Source organism: Pongo abelii, chromosome 9 (assembly GCF_028885655.2).
Source record: "Pongo abelii isolate AG06213 chromosome 9, NHGRI_mPonAbe1-v2.0_pri, whole genome shotgun sequence".
In the NCBI taxonomy this organism is placed as follows: Eukaryota; Metazoa; Chordata; class Mammalia; order Primates; family Hominidae; genus Pongo; species Pongo abelii.
In genome coordinates this window covers 104059180-104080041 of record NC_071994.2, presented here as the reverse complement: position 1 = coordinate 104080041, position 20862 = coordinate 104059180, and the positions used below count along the sequence as shown (strand labels likewise).

Below are 20862 nucleotides of genomic sequence, written 5' to 3'. Positions count from 1 at the left end.
GCTGGCTGTGACCAATGTGGCTGGAAATATACTTGATCCTTGTTTCCGAGCGAAAGCTCTCCATTGCCTCAGGCAATGGGCTGATTCTGATTCATAGAATGCACAGTAGTTGGAACTCCCTGCTCAGCCCCAAGGAGATGGGAACCACAAAGGGCAGGTTTGGACCGAGCAGGTCCACCTGCAGGTCCCTGATGGCAGACACAAGCACCAGTGCCAAGGAAGAATCCAATGGGTGGCCACCCAGAGTTGTACACAGACCTGAAGCTTGGAAACCTCCTCAGCTGCAAATTCTCTGCATGGGAGGCATCCTAAGCTCCTGATTCAGGAGAGTGGGTGCTCCAGATGCCTAGAGATCTGCTTTGGCATGGAATAGAGAGGGGCCCCCTGCACCAAGATCTCTACACAGGAGGGGTAAATGACAATTATGCCTAGTGCTGCAGTAAACATGTGAATGCAGATAATATCTTCAATATACCAATTTTCTTTCTTTTGGCTTTATACCAAACAATAGGATTGCTGCATCACATGATAGTTCTGTTTTTAGTTTTAGGAACCTCCATACTGTTTTCCGTAGTTACGGTACTAATTTAGATTACTACCAACAGTGTATGAGAATTTCTCTTTCTCCATATCCTCACCAGCATTTATTTTTTGTCTTTTTAGTAACAGCCATTTTAACTGGGGTGAGATAATATCTTATTGTGGGTTTGATTTGCATTTCCCTGATGATTAGTGATGTTGAGCATTTTTTCATGTATCTGTTGGCATTTGTATGTCTTCTTTTGAGAAATTTCTGTTCAGACATTTTGCCTATTTTTAAATGGGATTACTTGTTTTTTTTGCTATTGAGCTGAGTTCCTTATATATTCTGATAATTAACTCCTTGTCAGGTGAATAGTTTTCAAATATTTTCCCTCATTCTTTGTCTCTTCACATTGTTGACTATTTCCTTTGCTGTGCGGAAGATTTTTAGCTTGATGAAATTTCATTTGTCAATTTTTGCCTTGATTGCCTATGCCTTGAGGTCTTACTACAAAAATATTTACCCAAATGTCTTAAAGCAGTTCCCCAAAGTTTTCTTGTAGTAGTGTTGTAGTTTCAGATCTTACACTTAAGTCTTTAATCGATTTTGATTTTATTTTTGTATGTGGTGAGTGATAGTGATCTAGTTCTGTTTTCTGCATATAGGTAGCCAGTTTTCCCAGCAGCATTTATTGAAGAGATTGCCCTTTCCCCAATGTATGTCCATGGCACCTTTGTCAAAAATGAGTTGACTGTTAATGCATGGCTTTATTTCTGGGTTCTCTATTCTGTTCCATTGGTCTTTGTGTCTGTTTTTATACCAATATCATGCTGTTATGGCTAAGAATTCTCATTTCTGACATAGAGACCATTTGAATAACAAAAGATAAAACATGAGAGAATATTAGAAAGCTTTTAAAAGATTTAATAAAATCTTACAGTAGAATAATAGAGGTAATAAATATGTTTTGACATGTCATGACATAGATTTTGTTAGGAGCAGTTTGTTCTTATCTGCTTCCGTGGCTATGTTTTGATTATAAAAATTATGTTTTGAGTTATTTGATTTCTTTGTTGCATATGATTCTTGTTTTTAATGAATCACTTCCCTACCTTGAACAGGTCACAGTGAACTTTTGCTTTAGTTCACTGCTGTACAGCACTGAGTGGGAAGATAGTTACACCCCTAAGGATGGTAATATATCTTCTATTTTAGGTGTTCTGCTTCCATCTTCTTTCTTCTAGAAAACATTTTTGTTTAATGACTCACAAAAAAATATCTGAAATGAATACAGCTTTATATTTTGCAGTTGTAAAAATGCTAAACTAGTATAAGGTAATTCGCTTTTTCAAAAATAAGTAGCTTTCTACGTAAAAGAATGATTAAGTGAATAGTTATCTTCGTTGAAATTTTTTTAAATCCACAGTTATAGGTTTTATGGGTTTTTCTTTTTTTCTATTTTCTTTTTTGGTAGAGAGCTTTATCTTCACATTTTAAAAAGTTGTGTTAGAAAGCCAGTTGCTCTCCTCCCCCTACCTCCTCCTCCACCTAGATTCAACCACTTCTTATGGCAAAGAGAATAACTTTCTGGGCTAGAGAGTGTGGGTTGTGTAGTAAAGATTTTTGTTGTTTTTTGTTTTCTCCTCCTACACTTGAAAGCCAACAAGGCTACAAGTCTTCTTTGGAAGAACTGCAAAATTCTTGAATTTAAGACACAGTGGTATCTTTTCTAGAAGTATAGAGTCCTGCTCTGTGCCTTTAATACCCTAAGAACAAAAATCATTTTTCCTCTTTAAGGCAAGATCTACTGTGGGTGATGGCTACCACCTGCCTCTCTAGACCTCACAGAATCTTCTTCTTATGGGCATCTCTGTTTCCACCCAAATCCTGGCCTTTGAATCAGCATCTCTCAGAGATAGCACCTCTCACATTGCTCCCCAAGTTCGCTGCATTGGAGCCTGCAGCCAACTGATGTCTTTCTCATCAGTCTGGTTGTTTACCCTAAACACCATCTCACACATGCTAGCTGGAGATAGTCCTCAGACTATTCATTCTCATTTCTTTGCTTAAAATTTTTCTGTGTTTGTATGGGATGTCTTTTATGGTTTGCCAACTAGAACTTTTCAGTAGTATCTACAAGCATTTATTATTTTCTAGACTCAGTAAAAAGTTAGAATTGAGGGGTTCAAATATCTCCTCCATTGTAGTTGACTTTATTTGAATGATTAAGACATATACGTTTAAAAAAATCAATTCTAGTATAGTTTTGGTTTTTGGAAAATACCTGATTTCACTTTATATTTCCTGTTGTCTAGCATCTTTGTTTTCTTTGAAGTATATACAAAGGCACACTCTGTTTTGATCTGGAAATTGGTGGTGAATCCTGAAAAACGGAAGGCAAGCACTATCAGTGCTATGAAGGATTGTTAAAGTGTAGTGCCAGTGGACTGATCCCAGCACTGCGCAGTGGTCATTATCATTTTGGTAATCTGAAGTAGAAGCATGCCTCTAGACATCCTTCCATAATTTTATATAGGTAGTGTAAGGATGACTGTCTATAAATTCATTTGAACTACAGAGATTCTTCTGATAAAAGAAAAATACAGAGATTTTTCAGGATAGTAATACAAACACTAGGAAATTGGAAAAGCAAATTAAAACTTCTGAATTAATAGAAAAAGTTAAATAGGAAAGAGAAAATAAAGGGAAACTTGACCAAGCTAGCAAAGAAAGAAAATGGAAAAGAGGTAATTATGAGGCAGTATGACACAAACTCTGTCGCAAAAAAAAAAAAAAAAAAAAAAAAAAAATTCCATTTGTAGTTTTAAAAAAATAGTAAAGATATAGAAAAATTAGTAGAAAATACAAAAATCTGTATTCTTCTTTTATTATATCAGAATTTAATAATTATGCCTGCCTTATTTTACCAAATTATTTTATTAAAACACGCTAAAGAAGTTTATAAGCTTTTTTTCTCCCTGCTCCCATTCTCTATAGGATTTTTGCTGAGATATTTCAGAATTTTTATTTTTAGGTTATATTTAAGCTTTCACTTCTAATCTCTCTCAAAAACCTTTCATATCACTTGTCATAAAAATTTCTTCTCATAGTATCATCATCCAGATTCAGTCACATATACATCAAGAATAATTGTGCAATACTGTTTCCTAGACTCTTCATCTTATCTTTTCAATGCATGATATTTAAATAAGCCATACTTTTTAATGTTTTCAATTTTTTAATTTATTTATTTCAAATTTTTTTATTATATTTTAAGTTCTGGGATACATGTGCAGAACGTGAAGGTTTGTTACATAGGTATACACGTGCCATGATGTTTCGCTGCACCCATCAACCCATCATCTACACATTAGGTATTTCTTCTAACGTTATCCGTCCCTTAGCCCCCCACCCCCCGACAGGTCCCGGTTTGTGATGTTCCCCTCCCTGTGCCCATGTGTTCTCATCATCCAACTCCCACTTATGAGAGAACATGCAGTGTTTGGTTTTCTGTTCTTGTGTTAGTTTGCTGTGAATGATGGTTTCCAGCTTCATCCATGTCCCTGCAAAAGACATGAACTCATCCGTTTTGATGGCTGCATAGTATTCCATGGTGTATATATGCCACATTTTCTTTATCCAGTCTATCATTGATGGGCATTTGGGTTGGCTCCAAATCTTTACTATTGTGAATAGTGCTGCAATAAACATACGTGTGCATGTGTCTTTATCGTACAATGATTTATAATCCTTTGGGTACATACCCAGTAATGGGATTGCTGGGTCAAATGGTATTTCTGATTCTAGATCCTTGAGGAATCACCACACTGTCTTCTACAGTGGTTGAACTAATTTACACTCCCACCAACAGTGTAAAAGCTTTCCTATTTCTCCACATCTTCTCCAGCGCCCGTTGTTTCCTGACTTTTTAATGGTCACCATTCTAACTGGCATGAAATGGCATCTCATTGTCATATTGATTTGCATTTCTCTCATGACCAGTGATGATAAGCTTTTTTTTCATGTTTATTGGCCACATAAATGTCTTCTTTTGAGAAGTGTCTGTTCATATCCTTTGCCCACTTTTTGACGGGGTTGTTATTTTTGGAAATTTGTTTAAGTTCTTTGTAGATTCTGGATATTAGTCCTTTGTCAGATGGATAAATTGCAGAAATTTTCTCCCATTCTGTAGGTTGCCTGTTCACTCTGATGATAGTTTCTTTTGCTGTGCAGAAGGTCTTTAGTTTAATTAGATCCCATTTGTCAATTTTGTCTTTTGTTGCCATTGCTTTTGGTGTTTTAGTCATGAAGTCTTTGCCCATGCCTATGTCCTGAATGGTATTGCCCAGGTTTTCCTCTAGGGTTTTTATGGTTTTCAGTCTTACATTTAAGTCTTTGATCTATCTTGAGTTAATTTTTGTATAAGGTGTAAGGAAGGGGTCCACTTTCAGTTTTCTGTATATGGCTAGCCAGTTTCCCCAACACCATTTATTAAATAGGGAATCCTTTCCCCATTGCTTTTTCTTGTCAGATTTGTCAAAGATCAGATGGTAGATGTGTGGCATTATTTCTGAGGCCTCTGTTCTGCTTCGTTGGTCTATATATCTGTTTTGGTACCAGTACCATGCTATTTTGGCTACTGTAGCCTTGTAGTATAGTTTGAAGTCAGCTAGCCTGATGTCTCCAGCTTAGTTCTTTTTGCTTAGGGTTGTCTTCATTATACGGGCTCTTTTTTGGTTGCATATGAAATTTAAAGTAGTTTTTTCTAATTCTGTGAAGAAATTCAATGTTAGCTTGTTGGGGATAGCATTGAATCTATAAATGACTTTGGTCAGTATGGCCATTTTCATGATATTGATTCTTCTGATCCATGAGCATAGAGTGTTTTTCCATTTGTGTCCTCTCTGATTTCCTTGAGCATTGATTTGTAGTTCTCCTTGAAGGGGTCCTTCACATTTCTTGTAACTTGTATTCCTAGCTATTTTACTCCCTTTGTAGCAGTTGTGAATGGGAGTTCAGTCATGTTTGGGCTTTCTGTTTGTCTATTATTGGTGTATAGGAATGCCTGTGATTTTTGCACATTGATTTTGTATCCTGAGACTTCACTGAAGTTGCTTATCAGCTTAAGGAGATTTTGGGCTGAGATGATGGAGTTTTCTAAATATACAATCATGTCATCTACAAAAAGACACAATTTGACTTCCTCTCTTCCTATTTGAATATGCCTTATTTCTTTCTCTTGCCTGATTGCCCTGGCCAGAACTTCCACTACTGTGTTTAATAGCAGTGGTGGGAAAGGACATCCCTGTCTTGTGCTGGTTTTCAAAGGGAATGCTTTCAGCTTTTGCCCATTCAGTATGATATTAGCTGTGAGTTTGCCATAAATAACTCTTATTATTTTGAGATACAGTCCATCAATACCTAGTTTATTGAGAGTTTTTAGCATGAAGGGATGTTGAATTTTGTCGAAGGCCTTTTCTGCATCTGTTGAGATAATCATGTGGTTTTTGTCATTGGTTCTGTTTATGTGATGGATTACGTTTATTAATTTGCATATGTTGATCCAGGCTTTCATCTCAGGGATGAAACTGACCTGATAATGGTGGATAAGCTTTTTGATGTGCTACTGGATTTGGATTGCCAGTATTTTATTGAGGATTTTTGCATCAATATTCATCAGGGATATTGGCCTGAAATTTTCTTTTTTGTTGTTTCTCTGCTGGGTTTTGGTGTCAGGATGATACCAAATAAAATGAGTTAGGGAGGATTCCCTGTTTTTCTATTGTTTGGAATCGTTTTAGAAAGAATGGTGCCAGCTCCTCTTTGTATCTCTGGTAGAATTCAGCTATGAATCTGTCTGGTCCTGGGTTTTTTTTGGTTGGTAGGCTATTAATTAGTGCCTCAGTTTCAGAACTTGTTATTGGTGTATTCAGGAATTCAACTTCTTCCTGGTTTCATCTTGGGAGGGTGTATGTGTCCAGGAATGTATGCATTTCTTCTAGGACTTCTAGTTTATTTTCATAGAGGTGTTTACAGTATTCTCTGATGGTAGTTTGTATTTCTGTGAGATTAGTGGTGATATCCCCTTTATCATTTTTTATTGTGTCTACTTGATTCTTTTCTCCCTTCTTTATTAGTCTGGCTAGTGATCTATGTACTTTGTTAATCTTTTCAAAAAACCAGCTCCTGGATTCATTGATTTTTTTAAGGGTTTTTCATGTCTCTGTCTCCTTCAGTTCTGCTCTGGTCTTAGTTATTTCTTGTCCTCTGCTAGCTTTTGAATTTCTTTGCTCTTGCTTCACTAGTTCTTTTAATTGTGATATTAGCGTGTCAATTTTAGATCATTCCCACTTTCTCCTGTGGACATTTAGTGCTATAAATTTCCCTCTAAAAACTGTTTTAGCTGTGTCCCAGAGATTCTGGTATGTTGTGTCTTTGTTCTCATTGGTTTCAAATAACTTATTTATTTCTGCCTTAATTTCATTATTTATGCAGTAATCATTCAGGAGCAGGTTGTTCAGTTTCCATGTAGTTGTGCAGTTTTGAGTGAGTTTCTTAATCCTGAGTTCTAATTTGATTGCACTGTGGTCTGAGAAACTGTTTGTTATGATTTCCATTCTTTTGCATTTGCTGAGGAGTGTTTTACTTCCAATTATGTGGTCAATTTTAGAATAAGTGCAATGTAGTGCTGAAAAGAAGGTATATTCTGTTGATTTGGGGTAGAGAGTTCTGTAGATGTCTCTTAGGTCTGCTTGGTCCAGAGCCTGAGTTCAAGTCCTGGATATCCTTGTTAATTTTCTGTCTTGTTGATCTGTCTAATATTGACAGTAGAGTGTTACAGTCTCCCACTATTAATGTGTGGGTGTCTAAGTCTCTTCATAGGCCTCTAAGAACTTGCTTTATGAATCTGAATGCTCCTGTATTGAGTACATATTTTTAGGATAGTCAGCTCCGCTTGTTGCATTGATCCCTTTACCATTATGTAATGGCCTTCTTTGTCTTTTGATCTTTGTTGGTTTAATGTCTGTTTTATCAGAGACTAGGATTGCAACCCCTGCCTTTTTTAGCTTTCCATTTGCTTGGTAAATATTCCTCCATCCCTTTATTTTGAGCATATTGTGTCTCTGCATGTGAGATGGGTCTCCTGAATATAGCACATCAATGGGTCTTCACTCTTTATCCAGTTTGCTGGTCTGTGTCTTTTAATTGGGGCATTTAGCCCATTTACATTTAAGGTTAATAGTATTAATGTGTGAATTTGATCCTGTCATTATGATGCTAGCTGGTTATTTTGCCCGTTAGTTGATGGAGTTTCTTCCGAGCATCGAGGGTCTTTACAATTTGGCATGTTTTTGCAGTGGCTGGTACTGGTTGTTCCTTTCCATGTTTAGTGCTTCCTTCAGTAGCTCTTGTAAGGCAGGCCTGGTGGTGACAAAATCTCTCAGCATTTGCTTGTCTAGTAAAGGAGTTTATTTCTCCTTTGCTTATGAAGCTTAGTTTGGCTGGATATGAAACTCTGGGTTGAAAATACTTTTCTTTAGAAATGTTGAATATTGGCCCCCACTCTCTTCTGGCATGTAGGGTTTCAGCAGAGAGATCTGCTCTTAGTCTGATGGGCTTCCCTTTGTGGGTAACCCGACCTTTCTCTTTGGCTGCCTTTAATATTTTTTCCTTCATTTCAATCTTAGTGAATCTGACAATTATGTGTCTTGGGGTTGCTCTTCTTGAGGAGTATCTTTGTGGTGTTCTCTGTATTTCCTGAATTTGAGTGTTGGCCTGTCTTGCTAGGTTGGGGAAGTTCTCCTGGATAATATCCTGCAGAGTGTTTTCCAACTTGGTTCCATTCTCCCCGTCACTTTCAGGTACACCAATCAAATGTAGGTTTGGTCTTTTCACATAGTCCCATATTTCTTGGAGGCTTTGTTTGTTCCTTTTCATTCTTTATTCTCTAATCTTGTATTCATGCTTTATTTCATTAAGTTGATCTTCAGTCTCTGATATCCTTTCTTCTGCTTGATCAATTTGGCTACTGATACTTGTGTATGTTTCACATAGTTCTTATGCTGTGTTTTTCAGCTTCATTAGGTCATTTATGTTCTTCTCTAAACTGGTTATTCTAGGTAGCAATTCCTGTAACCTTTTTTCAAGGTTCTTAGCTTCCTTGCATTGGATTAGAACATGCTCCATTAACTCAGAGGAGTTTGTTATTACCCACCTCCTGAAGCCTACTTCTGTCAGTTTGTCAAACTCATTCTCCATCCAGTTTTATTCCTTTGCTGGTGGAGTTGTGATCTTTTGGAGGAGAAGAGGCATTCTGATTTTTGGAATTTTCAGCCTTTTTGCACTGGCTTTTCCTCATCTTCATGGATTTATCTACCTTTGGTCTTTGATTTGGTGACCTTCAGATGGGGTTTTTGTGTGGATATCCTTTTGGTTGATGTTGATGCTATTCCTTTCTGTTTGTTAGTTTTCCTTTTAACAGTCAGGCCCCTCTGCTGCAGGTCTGCTGGAGTTTGCTGGAGGTCCACTCCAAACCCTGTTTGCCTGGGTATCACCAGCAGACTCTGCAGTACAGCAAAGATTGCTGCCTGTTCCTTCCTCTGGAAGCTTCATCCCAGCAGGGCACCCACCAGATTGCCAACCAGAGCTCTCCTGTATGAGGTGTCTGTCGACCCCTGCTGGGAGGTGTCTCCCAGTCAGGAGGCACAGGGGTCAGGGACCCACTTGAGGAGGCAGTTTGTCCTTTAGCAGAGCTTGAGTGCTGCGCTGGGAGATCTGCTGCTCTCTTCAGCGCCAGCAGGCAGAAACGTTTAAGTCTGCTGAAGCTGCACCCACAGCCGCTCCTTCCCCCAGGTTCTCTGTCCCAGAGAGATGGGAGTTTTATGTATAAGCCCCTGACTGGGGCTGCTGCCTTTCTTTCAGAGATGCCCTGCCCAGAGAGGAGTCTAGAGAGGCAGTCTGGCTACAGCAGTTTTGCCACGCTGCAGTGGGCTCTGCCCAGTTTGAAGTTCCAGGTGGTTTTGTTTACACTGTGAGGGGAAAACTGCCTACTCAAGCCTCAGTAATGGTGGACGCCCCTCCCACCAACCACCACGCTCCAGCATCGCAGGTCGACTTCACACTGCCTGTGCTGGCAGCGAGAATTTCAAGCCAGTGAATCTCAACTTACTGGGCTCTGTGGGGGTGGGATCTGCTGAGCTAGATCACTTGGCTCCCTGGCTTCAGCCCCCTTTCCAGGGGAGTAAATGGTTCTGTCTCACTGGCATTCCAGGCGCCACTGGGGTATGAAAAAAAATTCCTGCAGCTAGTTCATTGTCTGCCCAAATGGCTGCCCAGTTTTGTGCTTGAAACCCAGGGCCCTGGTGGTTTAGGCACCCGAGGGAATCTCCTGGTCTGTGGGTTGCAAAGACCATGGGGAAAGCATAGTATCTGGGCCAGAACGCATTGTTCCTTACAGCGCAGTCACTCATGGCTTCCCTCCGCTAAGGGAGAGAGTTTCCCCACCCCTTGCACTTCCCGGGTAAGGCAATGCCCCACCCTGCTTCAGCTCGCTGTCCATGAGCTGTAGCTACTGTCTAGCCAGTCCCAATGAGATGAGGCTGGTACCTCAGTTGAAAATGCAGAAATCACCCAATCACCCACCTTCTGTGTTGATCGCTTTGGGAGCTGCAGACCGGAGCTATTCATATTCAGCCATCTTGCCAGCCAGCAACCACCCTACTTTTTTTTTTATTATTATTATACTTTAAGTTCTGGGATACATGTACAGAATGTGCAGGTTTGTTACATAGGTATACATGTGCCATGGTGGTTTGCTGCACCCAACAACCCATCATCTACATTAGATGTTGCTACTAGTGCTATCCCTCCCCTAGCTCCCCACCCCTCAACAGGCCCCAGTGTGTGATGTTCCCCTCCCTGTGTCCATGTGTTCTCGTCGTTCAGCTCCCACTTATGAGAGAATATGCAGTGTTTGGTTTTCTGTTCTTGTGTTAATTTACTGAGAATGGTTTCCAGCTTCATCCATGTCCCTGCAAAAGACATGAACTCATCCCTTTTGATGGCTGCATAGTATTCCATGGTGTATCTGTGCCACATTTTCTTTATCCAGTCTCTCACTGATGAGGATTTGAGTTGGTTCCAAGTCTTTACTATTGTGAATACTGCTGCAGTAAACATACATGTGCATGTGTCTTATGGTACAATGATTTATAATCCTTTGGGTATATGCCCAGTAATGGGATTACTGGTTCAAATGGTATTTCTGGTTCTAGATCTTTGAGGAATCATCACACTGTCTTCTACAATGGTTGAACTAATTTACACTCCCACCAACAGTGTAAAAGCTTTCCTATTTCTCCACATCCTCTCCAGCATCTGTTGTTTCCTGACTTTTTAATGATCGCCATTCTAACTGGTGTGAGATGGTATCTCATTGTGGTTTTGATTTGCATTTCTCTCATGACCAGTGATGATGAGCTTTTTTTCATGTTTTTTGGCCACATAAATGTCTTCTTTTGAGAAGTGTCTGTTCATATCCTTCACCCACTTTTTGATGTTTTTTTTTTTCTTGTAAATTTGTTTAAGTTCCCTGTAGATTCTGGATATTAGCCCTTTGTCAGATAGATAAATTGCAGAAATTTTCTCCCATTCTGTAGGTTGCCTGTTCACTCTGATGATAATTTCTTTTGCTGTGCAGAAGGTCTTTAGTTTAGTTAGATCCCATTTGTCAATTTTGTCTTTTGTTGTCATTGCTTTTGGTGTTTTAGTCATGAAGTCTTTGCCCATGCCTGTGTCCTGAATGGTATTGCCTAGGTTTTCTTCTAGGGTTTTTATGGTTTTAGGTCTCTTTAGTCCATCTTGAGTTGTATAAGATGTAGGGAAGGGGTCCACTTTCAGTTTTCTGTATATGCCTAGCCAGTTTCCCCAACACCATTTATTAAATAGGGAATCCTTTCCCCATTGCTTTTTTTTGTCAGGCTTGTCAAAGATCAGATGGTTGTAGATTTGTGACATTACTTCTGAGGCCTCTGTTCTGTTCTAGTGGTCTATATATCTGTTTTGGTACCAGTACCATGCTGTTTTGGTTACTGTAGAGTTGTAGTATAGTTTGAAGTCAGGTAGCATGATACCTCCCCCTTTGTTCTTTTGACTTAGGATGTCTTGGCTATACAGGCTCTTTTTTGGCTCCATATGAAATTTAGTTTTTTTCTAATTTTGTGAAGAAAGTCATTGTTAGCTTGATGGAGATATTATTGGATCTATCAATTACTTTGGTCACTATGGCCATTTTCAAAATATACATTCTTCCTATCTATGAATATGGAATGTTTTTCCATTTGTTTGTGCCCTGATTTCCTTGAGCAGTGTTTTGTAGTTCTTCTTGAAGAGTCCCTTCACATCCTTTGTAAGTTGTATTCCTAGGCATTTAATTCTCTTTGTAGCAATTGTGAATGGGAGTTCACTCATGATTTGGCTGTATGTCTATTATTGGTGTATAGGAATGATTGTGATTTTTGCACATTGATTTTGTATCCTAAGAATAAGCCATACTTTTTAATACATTTTATTCATAAAAAAATGCATATAAAGCAAATGACATATAAAAACAATATGATTAACATCCACCTCTGGACTCAGTTGGCTTAAGAAAATATAAATATCACTACACTTGAAATTGATTGCATATTTCTTCCTTATCACATTCCTCTTTCTCCAGAAACCTCTATATCTTTAATTTGGAGTTGGTCATTTTCTTATATTATTCTATAGGATTTTTTAATATCTATGTATTTCTCACCAATAGATTTTTTAGTTTTGAGATCTTTTTTTCTATTCCATAGAAATGGTATGTATATTTATGCAATTTGATCTTACTGCCTAATATTATATTTGTGTTTTTTATTTTGATTTGTATTATTCTGGTTTGTTTTTTCCTACACTGTATGATTTCATTGTATGAGTATCTCCCATTTATTTATTCTTATGTATTGACATGTACTTCCACTTTATATTTGCTGTACTTTACCTACAGTTCAATTGTGAACATTATTTTACATGTATTCTGGTGGTTCATGTGTGAGAGTTTCTGTAGGTAACCTGCACACCTGGGCATGAAATTTCTGATTGTAATACATGCTCATGTTGGGCTTTACTAGATAATGCTAGATTGTTTTTAAAGTAGTAGTAGTTTACACTCCATGGCAGCTCTTCATTGTTTTGTGTGTTCCTGTATTCTGTGTCCTTGCCATTTTAGGTAGATGATGTCTCATGTAGTCTTACTTTGCATTTCTCTGGTTAATAATGAGGTCAGTCATATTGCTGTATTTTGTCATCTATATATTTCTTCCTTTGTGAAATATCTGTTCATGCCTTTTCTTTCTGATTTATAAGAATTCTTTGTATATTTTGGATATATATGTTATAAATACCTATAGGATAGATAAAAACAAGCTATCTGATAAGGTGATGTGCAGAAATATAAATTAGGTGAGGAAGCAAGCCATGCAAATATCCAAGGAAAAAATCATTTCATGCAGAGGAAACCGTCAGTGTAAGACCCCAAGGCAGAAACACACTTCAAGGGCAAGATGGGCATCAATATGGGTGGAGCATGAGGGAGAATAGAAGAGAGACCATCTATGCAATGGTAAGTTGGGCCTTGTAGAGCTTGATATGAATTTTAACTTCATTCTAAGTAGGATCAGGAGTCACTGAAAATATCAAGCAAGAATGACATAGTCTGATTAAGCCTGTAAAGTTGTATAGAAAATAGTCTACAAAAAGTGAAAGCTGGGAAACCAGCTAGCATATGTTACAGTAGTCCAACTGTGATTGTGGGGACGTAAATTATGGTGCAAGCAGTGGAAACGGGTATTTGGATTTGGGTTATATTTTCGTGGTTATCCACCAGGATTTGCTGATGTATTAGATAAGAGGTGAGAAAATAAGTGAGGTATCAATAATGACTCTAGAGTTTGGGGCTAGAGCAGCAGGTGTGTAAATGAAGTTACAAACCTAGAAGATGCATTTTTGGACCAATGCATCAAAGTTCTCCTCTAAACATATTAATTTGAGGGGTCTGTTAGAAATACAAGTGGAGATGCTGAGAATACAGTTGGATAGTTGAGTCTAGAGTTTCTGGGAAAAGCTGGGTCTAGGACTGTAAATTTGGTAATCATTAATGTCTAGATGATATTAGAGATGTAGAATTAGATGCAGACACCTAGAAAGAGAGCATAGATATCTAAGAGAAGTCTGAGGACTGAGCTCGGTGTACTCAAAGATTTAGAAGTTAAGAAGATGAAAAAAAGCTAGAGAGAGAGAGACTGAAAGAGTGACTACAAGAATGAAATATGTGGAAGCCAAATGAATAAGAGCGTTAAAAGAAGAAAGAAATGATCAATGTGTTAAGTACTTACCCGGGTTAAGACCAGGACTGAGAATTGGCCATTGTTTTTTGACATTTAGAAATCTTTGAAGGCCTTGCCAAGAATAATTTGGTTGGGATAAGGAGAGGAATGACTCGACTGGAAAAGGTTCAAGGGAGAATTGGAGGAGAGGAAATGAAGAGAGTGATGTTTCTCCATGGAATACATTATGTGTAAGAGGGACTATTAGAGGATGCAGACAAGAGGGCAAATGATTTCAGAGAAAAGTCCCTGAGTGGGTGAGAAGGACTAAGATTTGGCACTGAAATGTCAGGAGTATGAATTGTAACAGGAGGGAAGGCAGAGTACAGGGGTAGCCATACTGTAGATTGGCCACAAAGAATATATTCTCCAAATGGAGCTTCTTTCCCCCAAGCCTCCCCCAAATCATTACCTCTGCTTCTGATTCAATCCCTCAAAACCTCATCCATCAGCTTGAATGAGAGACAACTATTCAGCCACCATGTCCATCCGCTTTCTTATCCCCCCTTGCTCATCCCCAGCATCTGAGCCCAAATCTTCCCTCCTTCCAGCAAACAAAGCTCCCATGCCTGTCATCTCCTGATGTCGATTCAGCGGGCAGGGGAGTGGGGGACCACTGACCCCACACGCCTACTCTCTGCTTAGATTACTCAAAATACCAGGTGTCGTTATTTTTCAGAGGTGCAAAAATATAATACAAAGTCATTCTAAACTGTCACTGAATTCAGAGTACTTTTTGCCATTGTCTATTTTCTCAATCGACAAATGCTAAGAGTACAATTATATGAAGTTCTACAGATTTATTTGTTACTTGCATTACTTAGTAAAGGTTCTTACGCATAAAAGTTAGGAATAACTTCTTTGAACAAATATCTTATATAAAAAAACAACAAAGTGGTTTTTAAAAATCACATTGCAGTTCACATTCCCTTTTTAGTACTCTCTTCTGATATTCTTTTTTAAGCTATGTTAGGTCAAAACAACTACTATAATAGCTCAGCAAATATTTATCAGTCAGGAGTCCACTGTGTAGTTAGCAGTTTATAAAGCTTCAGATCTACATTGGTGAATGAAATGGACCTAGCCCCTATCCTTACAGGGCAGCAAGCCTGGTGGAGAAAGCTATGTTCTCTGAAGGAAACAAAAACAGTCATGCGTCATTTAAGAGTCAGGATACGTTTTGAGAAATGTGTCATGAAGTAGTCAGTTTCATCATTGAACATCATAGAGTGCATTTACACAAACTTAGATGGTATAGCCAACTACACACCTAGGCTGTATGGTGTAGCCCATTGCTCCTGGGCTACAAACCGATACAGCATGTTACTCTGTTGAATTTTGTAGGCAACTGTAATGCAGTGGTAAGTATTTGTGTATCTAAACATATCTAAAGATAGAGACAGTACAGTAAAAAATACTATCTTATGAAAACACTTGTATATGTGGTCTGTCATTGACTGAAACAATATTATGTAGTGCAAACCATACAGCAATAGATAATAAAGACAAGATATTCAGAGTGGGAGATGGAAAAGACAATAATGTATTCTTTCATTCATTTAGCAGACATGTATTGCTAAAAGACACTGGAAAAAATAAATAAAGAGGACAAACAGGTGGTGCCTTTGTTGAAGATTATAGTCAAGGACAGGGAAACTTTAGCCCTCTTCTTAACATTATCTTCCCTTAGACACAAACACACACACACACACACACAATTCCTGGCATATGCTATATACTCTGTAACTGTTCCTTCCCTTCCCTTTGTGACTCATTCCTTCCCCCAGAAAGCTCATTTGATCTCTGCAAATAATTTTGAATCCCCTTTGTTTTTTAACCATGGCAATTGTTTTGTTTTCCCATCTCCTACAAGTTGTAGCTCAACTCGTTGGGGCTTTTTTTTTTTTTTTTTTTTTTGAGGTGGAGCTTCTCCCTTGTCACCCGGGCTGGAGTGCAATGGCGTGATCTTGACTCACTGCAACCTCTGCCTCCTGGGTTCAAGTGATTTTCCTGCCTCAGCCTCCGGAGTAACTGGGATTACAGGTGCCCACCACCACACCCAGCTAATTTTTGTATTTTTAGTAGAAACGGGGTTTCACCATGTTGGCCCGGCTGGTCTCAAACTTCTGACCTCAGGTAATCTGCCCACCTCAGCCTCTCAAAGTGCTGGAACTACAGGCATGAGCCACCGTGCCTGGCCATTCCTTGGAGCTTTACAGAACAAGTGTAATCCTTTTTCTTTATGACAATACCCTGAGTTCAGAAATCTCAGAGACAAATGTTTACAGAGACCAGGTAAATAAGTAGCTAGAGTGACAAGACTTAAGAAAAGAGACCATTGGCGTACCACCAGTTTGTGGAGGGAACTGGACAAACTGGAATACCCATGCCCCATCCAAAAGCAACCATTGCAACTAAACTTTAACAGATTGTTGCCACCTAAGTAATTCACGGATAGTCTCATAATTCTGGTCAGCATTGTCTGAGCCAAACAAAACGTATCTATGGGCATGATCAGATACTAGAGCCAGCAGATTGCAACCTCTGCTTAGATAATTGCAGGTATCAGCCTTCCCTTGGCTAAACAGCCACTTCATACTGATAAGTAGCCCTTTGCCTGGCACAAAGCAGGTGGGGCCGAATCCAGCCTGATATCACATCACCAGAACTTTCTCTAATTCTCCTCAAGGCATCTGTAAACTACCAGCAGCCCAAATAAGCATCCTTTTCTCCTTCAGTCATTTCTCATAAAGCAGATTCTACTCATCTCACCATCCATCTTTTTTCCCCTAACATATCAGAATTCATCAAAGTAGAAACTCTAGAAATCATCCAGAAATACAAATGTGATCTGACCAGCACAGGTATAAACTTTCTCTTTCCTTAATTTAGAAAAAGGATTATTAATTTTGAGTCTTCGATCTCATAAAAGTAGAGCTGGATTGATTTTAAGGGATCAATGAACCTACTGAAATTGTATAAAAAGATTTTGTGGGGCTGGCAAACAAATGCTTTTCTTTTAACGTATTCTTAAAAGAATAAAACCTCAAAGAAGATTTAACAACCACTATAGACTTAAGTTTCAATTAATGTAGTCTGTAGCATTAGCTTTTGGAAGGTTGTTCTATCAGAATATGGACCAATACTGAGCTTAGTCTCTGCTAAAACTCTGTCTTTTTATTCGTATCTTCTGCTAAAAAGCTCCATAACCCGTGCAGAATACTGGTATAATTACCCACACCTCACCCACCCAGTGATTGTTGATGTAACTATTTAATCCAAGTCTGAGGCCTAAATTATTTTTAATCAAGAGTTACATGTTTTAATTTTTTGTAATTTTAGTATCTAACACTTATTCTATTTCATTTTATTCGATTGATGCTGAAATGTATAATGCTATGATTCTAAGACTTAGGAAAAATAATACTATACTGGGATTTGGAGTTTATATATATTTACATGAACTTTTTTTTCTTCTCTGTAGGTCGAAAATTTAAAAAGTTCAATAAAGTCAGAGTTGTGAGAGCACTGGATGCTGTTGCTCTCCCACAGCCAGTGGGCATTCCAAATGAAAGCCAAGCCCTAAGCCAGAGATTCACTTTTTCACCAGGTCAAGACATACAGTTGATTCCACCACTGATCAACCTGTTAATGAGCATTGAACCAGATGTGATCTATGCAGGACATGACAACACAAAACCTGACACCTCCAGTTCTTTGCTGACAAGTCTTAATCAACTAGGCGAGAGGCAACTTCTTTCAGTAGTCAAGTGGTCTAAATCATTGCCAGGTAATAATAATTTTTATATACAGCATGTAATAAAAAATGTACTATGTTTGTTGTATTAGTAGATTGTTAAATAAAACACTCTATGCAGTAAATTAACTACAATATAAAACAGTATGTGACAGTATGTGTTTCAGCAGTTCAAAATATTTGTCTAGGACCCTAATATGTGTTACAGAAATATAAAAAATTAGAGAACACACTGAGTCTTATTGATGAGTCAGAAATGGCATACATTAAACTTATGCTAATAAGAAATAGCTTAGGTTTATGTGTTCAACCATAGATATTAGAATAGCTCAGAAATGATAAATTGAGCATTTTTTATAAATGCCCCATTTATTCTAACCCTTAATTCAACCAACCTCATTTGGTTGAAAATAAAACAATGTATAAAGTCATATAACAAATCAAAGTAGTAGTCAGAGTACAGTAAGGTGTCAAAAGTAAATTAAGAAAACAAAATTCCTAAACATAAATTGCTTTAAAAAATAATAGCACACAGAGAAAAGAATCTCTAGTCACTATTCCTCTAATTTATACCCGAAGGGAGTATATCGCCCAGCAACAGAGAGAACTTGAATTATATCATCACAGAAGAATTTCAGTCACTTTACTTATCAGCTATTTTTGCTCCCTCACCACAGCTCTGTAGGAGCCAAGTACTTGAAAGAATAACAAGGATGAAATTCTCATTTGGTTAAGTCTTAGACTGCAGAGCCAGGAGAATACGTGTATAGCAATTGTTTGTGAAGGCATTACTCCTATAATTAGAAATAGAACTTTTTTAAAAACTACATTCTCTTCACATCAGTAATACCCTTATATTGCTATAGATCAAATTATTTTTCTAATATCCGATCAATAATTAAACATATTATGTCCTTTTAGTCCCCAAGTAAATTCAATGGCACTTTTAGAAAAAGAATTTCTTCCCAATTCTCCTTAATATAATTCTCAGTTATTATTCTACCTGAAAGGTTTGAAATACAATAGATGAATTGTTACTGAAAATTCAATTACATGAAACAGAAAGAAAAATAGATATCTGTTTGTTGAATCTTTCAAAAAATACATATTAAGAAAAGTTAATAGAATTCAGTATTTTAGTGGGGATGAAGTAATTTTATAGAAAAATCAAAATGCCCAGATTCTTATTGGCTTCAGTCTCACCAAAAGGCCTTAAACAGATAATAATTTTTTGAACATTCTGAATGTTTAGATTTATCACATACTGGTTATCAAACTTGACAGAGCTTTAATAAATAAAAATAACCCAATAGCATTGATGAACTTTTTCTGTTTAAAAATGAGTGTTTAAACATGTGTTTAATTTTTCTCCATTGTTCTATTATTTGGAAAATATGATTTCATTGATTTTTGTTGATATAGTTTATATTCCTTTTGTTTGCAATTTTGGAGGTTCTTTACTGTTTAAAACGATTCTAGCATCAGCTGGCAACATTAGAAAATAACCAGTTATACTTGAAAAGATGACTTACTCACTTTGGATAAAAGCTAAGTGACCTTTTTAACTGGAAACAGTTATCTATCAGGATTTTTTGACCCCCACGCAACCTCAAAAAGGAATGAGAGAAAACTCTTACATTGAATTTGGTGGCAACTTTTTTAATGCTGCAAAATGTAATTTTTGTGTAGTAAATCAGAATAATGGTAACACTAGTATTACCCATACTGTTTCCATTAATTGAAAACAGGGAAACATTGAGATTATCAAAGTCTCCTGTGGCCTGTGGACTTTTAAAGCCATATTTTCATGGTCTGCATTTTGGGAATAGCACTACTGAATGAATTACGAAAATGGTCAGTGAACTAGAGTGACTATTTGACCTCTGAGAAAGGACTTGGAGGGACACGTGTAGAAAGTACTTTAGTATCATCAGCTACTTAAAACTAATTTCAATTGACTTGAAATAAGCTTACAGTTTTTATTCACTTATTCACTCAATAAATGTCTATTATGTACCTGCTGTGTGCAATATCTAATAATTAAACAGTGGTTTAGAAAGAAAAGCCACAAGGCTGGGTTCATGGTGTGAATGCATTTTGGTGCAGCACATCCTAGCATCTGGTCATCAGTTTTGCATGTAAAAGAAATTTATTTCATTCATTCACTCATGTGTAATAAAACTAATGAGTCTGTGGAAGACAGACTTTTGTTAAGTGAGCCTCACTAATAAGCCAGAATGTCAACTAACTTGCTTATTTACAGTGAGACACACACACACACACACACGCACACACACAATATAAATATACATAATACTTCTGTTGCTAGAAAAATATATTAATAGATCAGATCATTCTTTCACGATAGGAAGCTGTATTTGGGAAGTCACATTAAGATCTGATGCAGAAAGACCATCATAACAAAGGTGACAGCATTTATGAAGACAACTAGGCATATATTTGCAGGTGCCCTGAGAATTCTTACTGCCTGGTAGGGCTTTCTCATTTCTTCTTTGTCTATACTCTTCCATTATCTTGGATCTGTTATAATAATGGTAGTTTATATTTCTTCAAAAATATTTTAGATATATCCTTTTTCTTTTTTTTTTTTTTTTTTTTTTTTTTTTTTTTTTTTTTTTTTTTTTTTGAGACAGGGTCTCACTCTATTGCCCAGGCTGGACCGCAGTGGCACGATCTTGGCTCATTGCAGCCCGGACTACTTGGGCTCAATTTATCCTACCACCTCAGCCTCCTGATTAGCTGGTAGCTGGGACTACAGGCATGCGCCAGCTTGCTTGACTAATTTTTTTTATTTTTAGTTGAAATTGGGTTTAACTGTTTTACCCAGACTGGTCTTGAACTCCTGGGCTCAAGTGATCTGCCCGCCTCAGCCTCCCAAAGTGCTGGAATTACAAACATGACCCACCGCGCCCCACCCCTTTTTCTTTAATAGAGACTTGCAAGATGCTCTAGCCTTATGTCAGCACATTTATAAACCATCTCTTAGGATACATTGCAAATGAGTGATTTTACATTGGCTTTTATCTGTAGCCTTAGTGGGCAATATTTTCTTATTTGAAATGTAGAGCAACACAATATTTGAATTTTTTTAGTGAACACGACATATTCCCTCTATTAAGGAATTCTCAATCCAATGGCAGAGAGAAGAT

General features: G+C 37.6%; 1 protein-coding gene across 1 annotated transcript in view; it reads left to right on the top strand.

The window, feature by feature from the left end:
* PGR (progesterone receptor) overlaps positions 1 to 20862 on the top strand; it is a 99705-nt gene that overhangs the window by 49050 nt on the left and 29793 nt on the right. The window contains exon 4 of the mRNA XM_002822387.5: positions 17420 to 17725. Within this exon, the coding sequence (XP_002822433.2) occupies positions 17420 to 17725 (306 nt within the window). The remainder of the gene's footprint in view (positions 1 to 17419; positions 17726 to 20862) is intronic.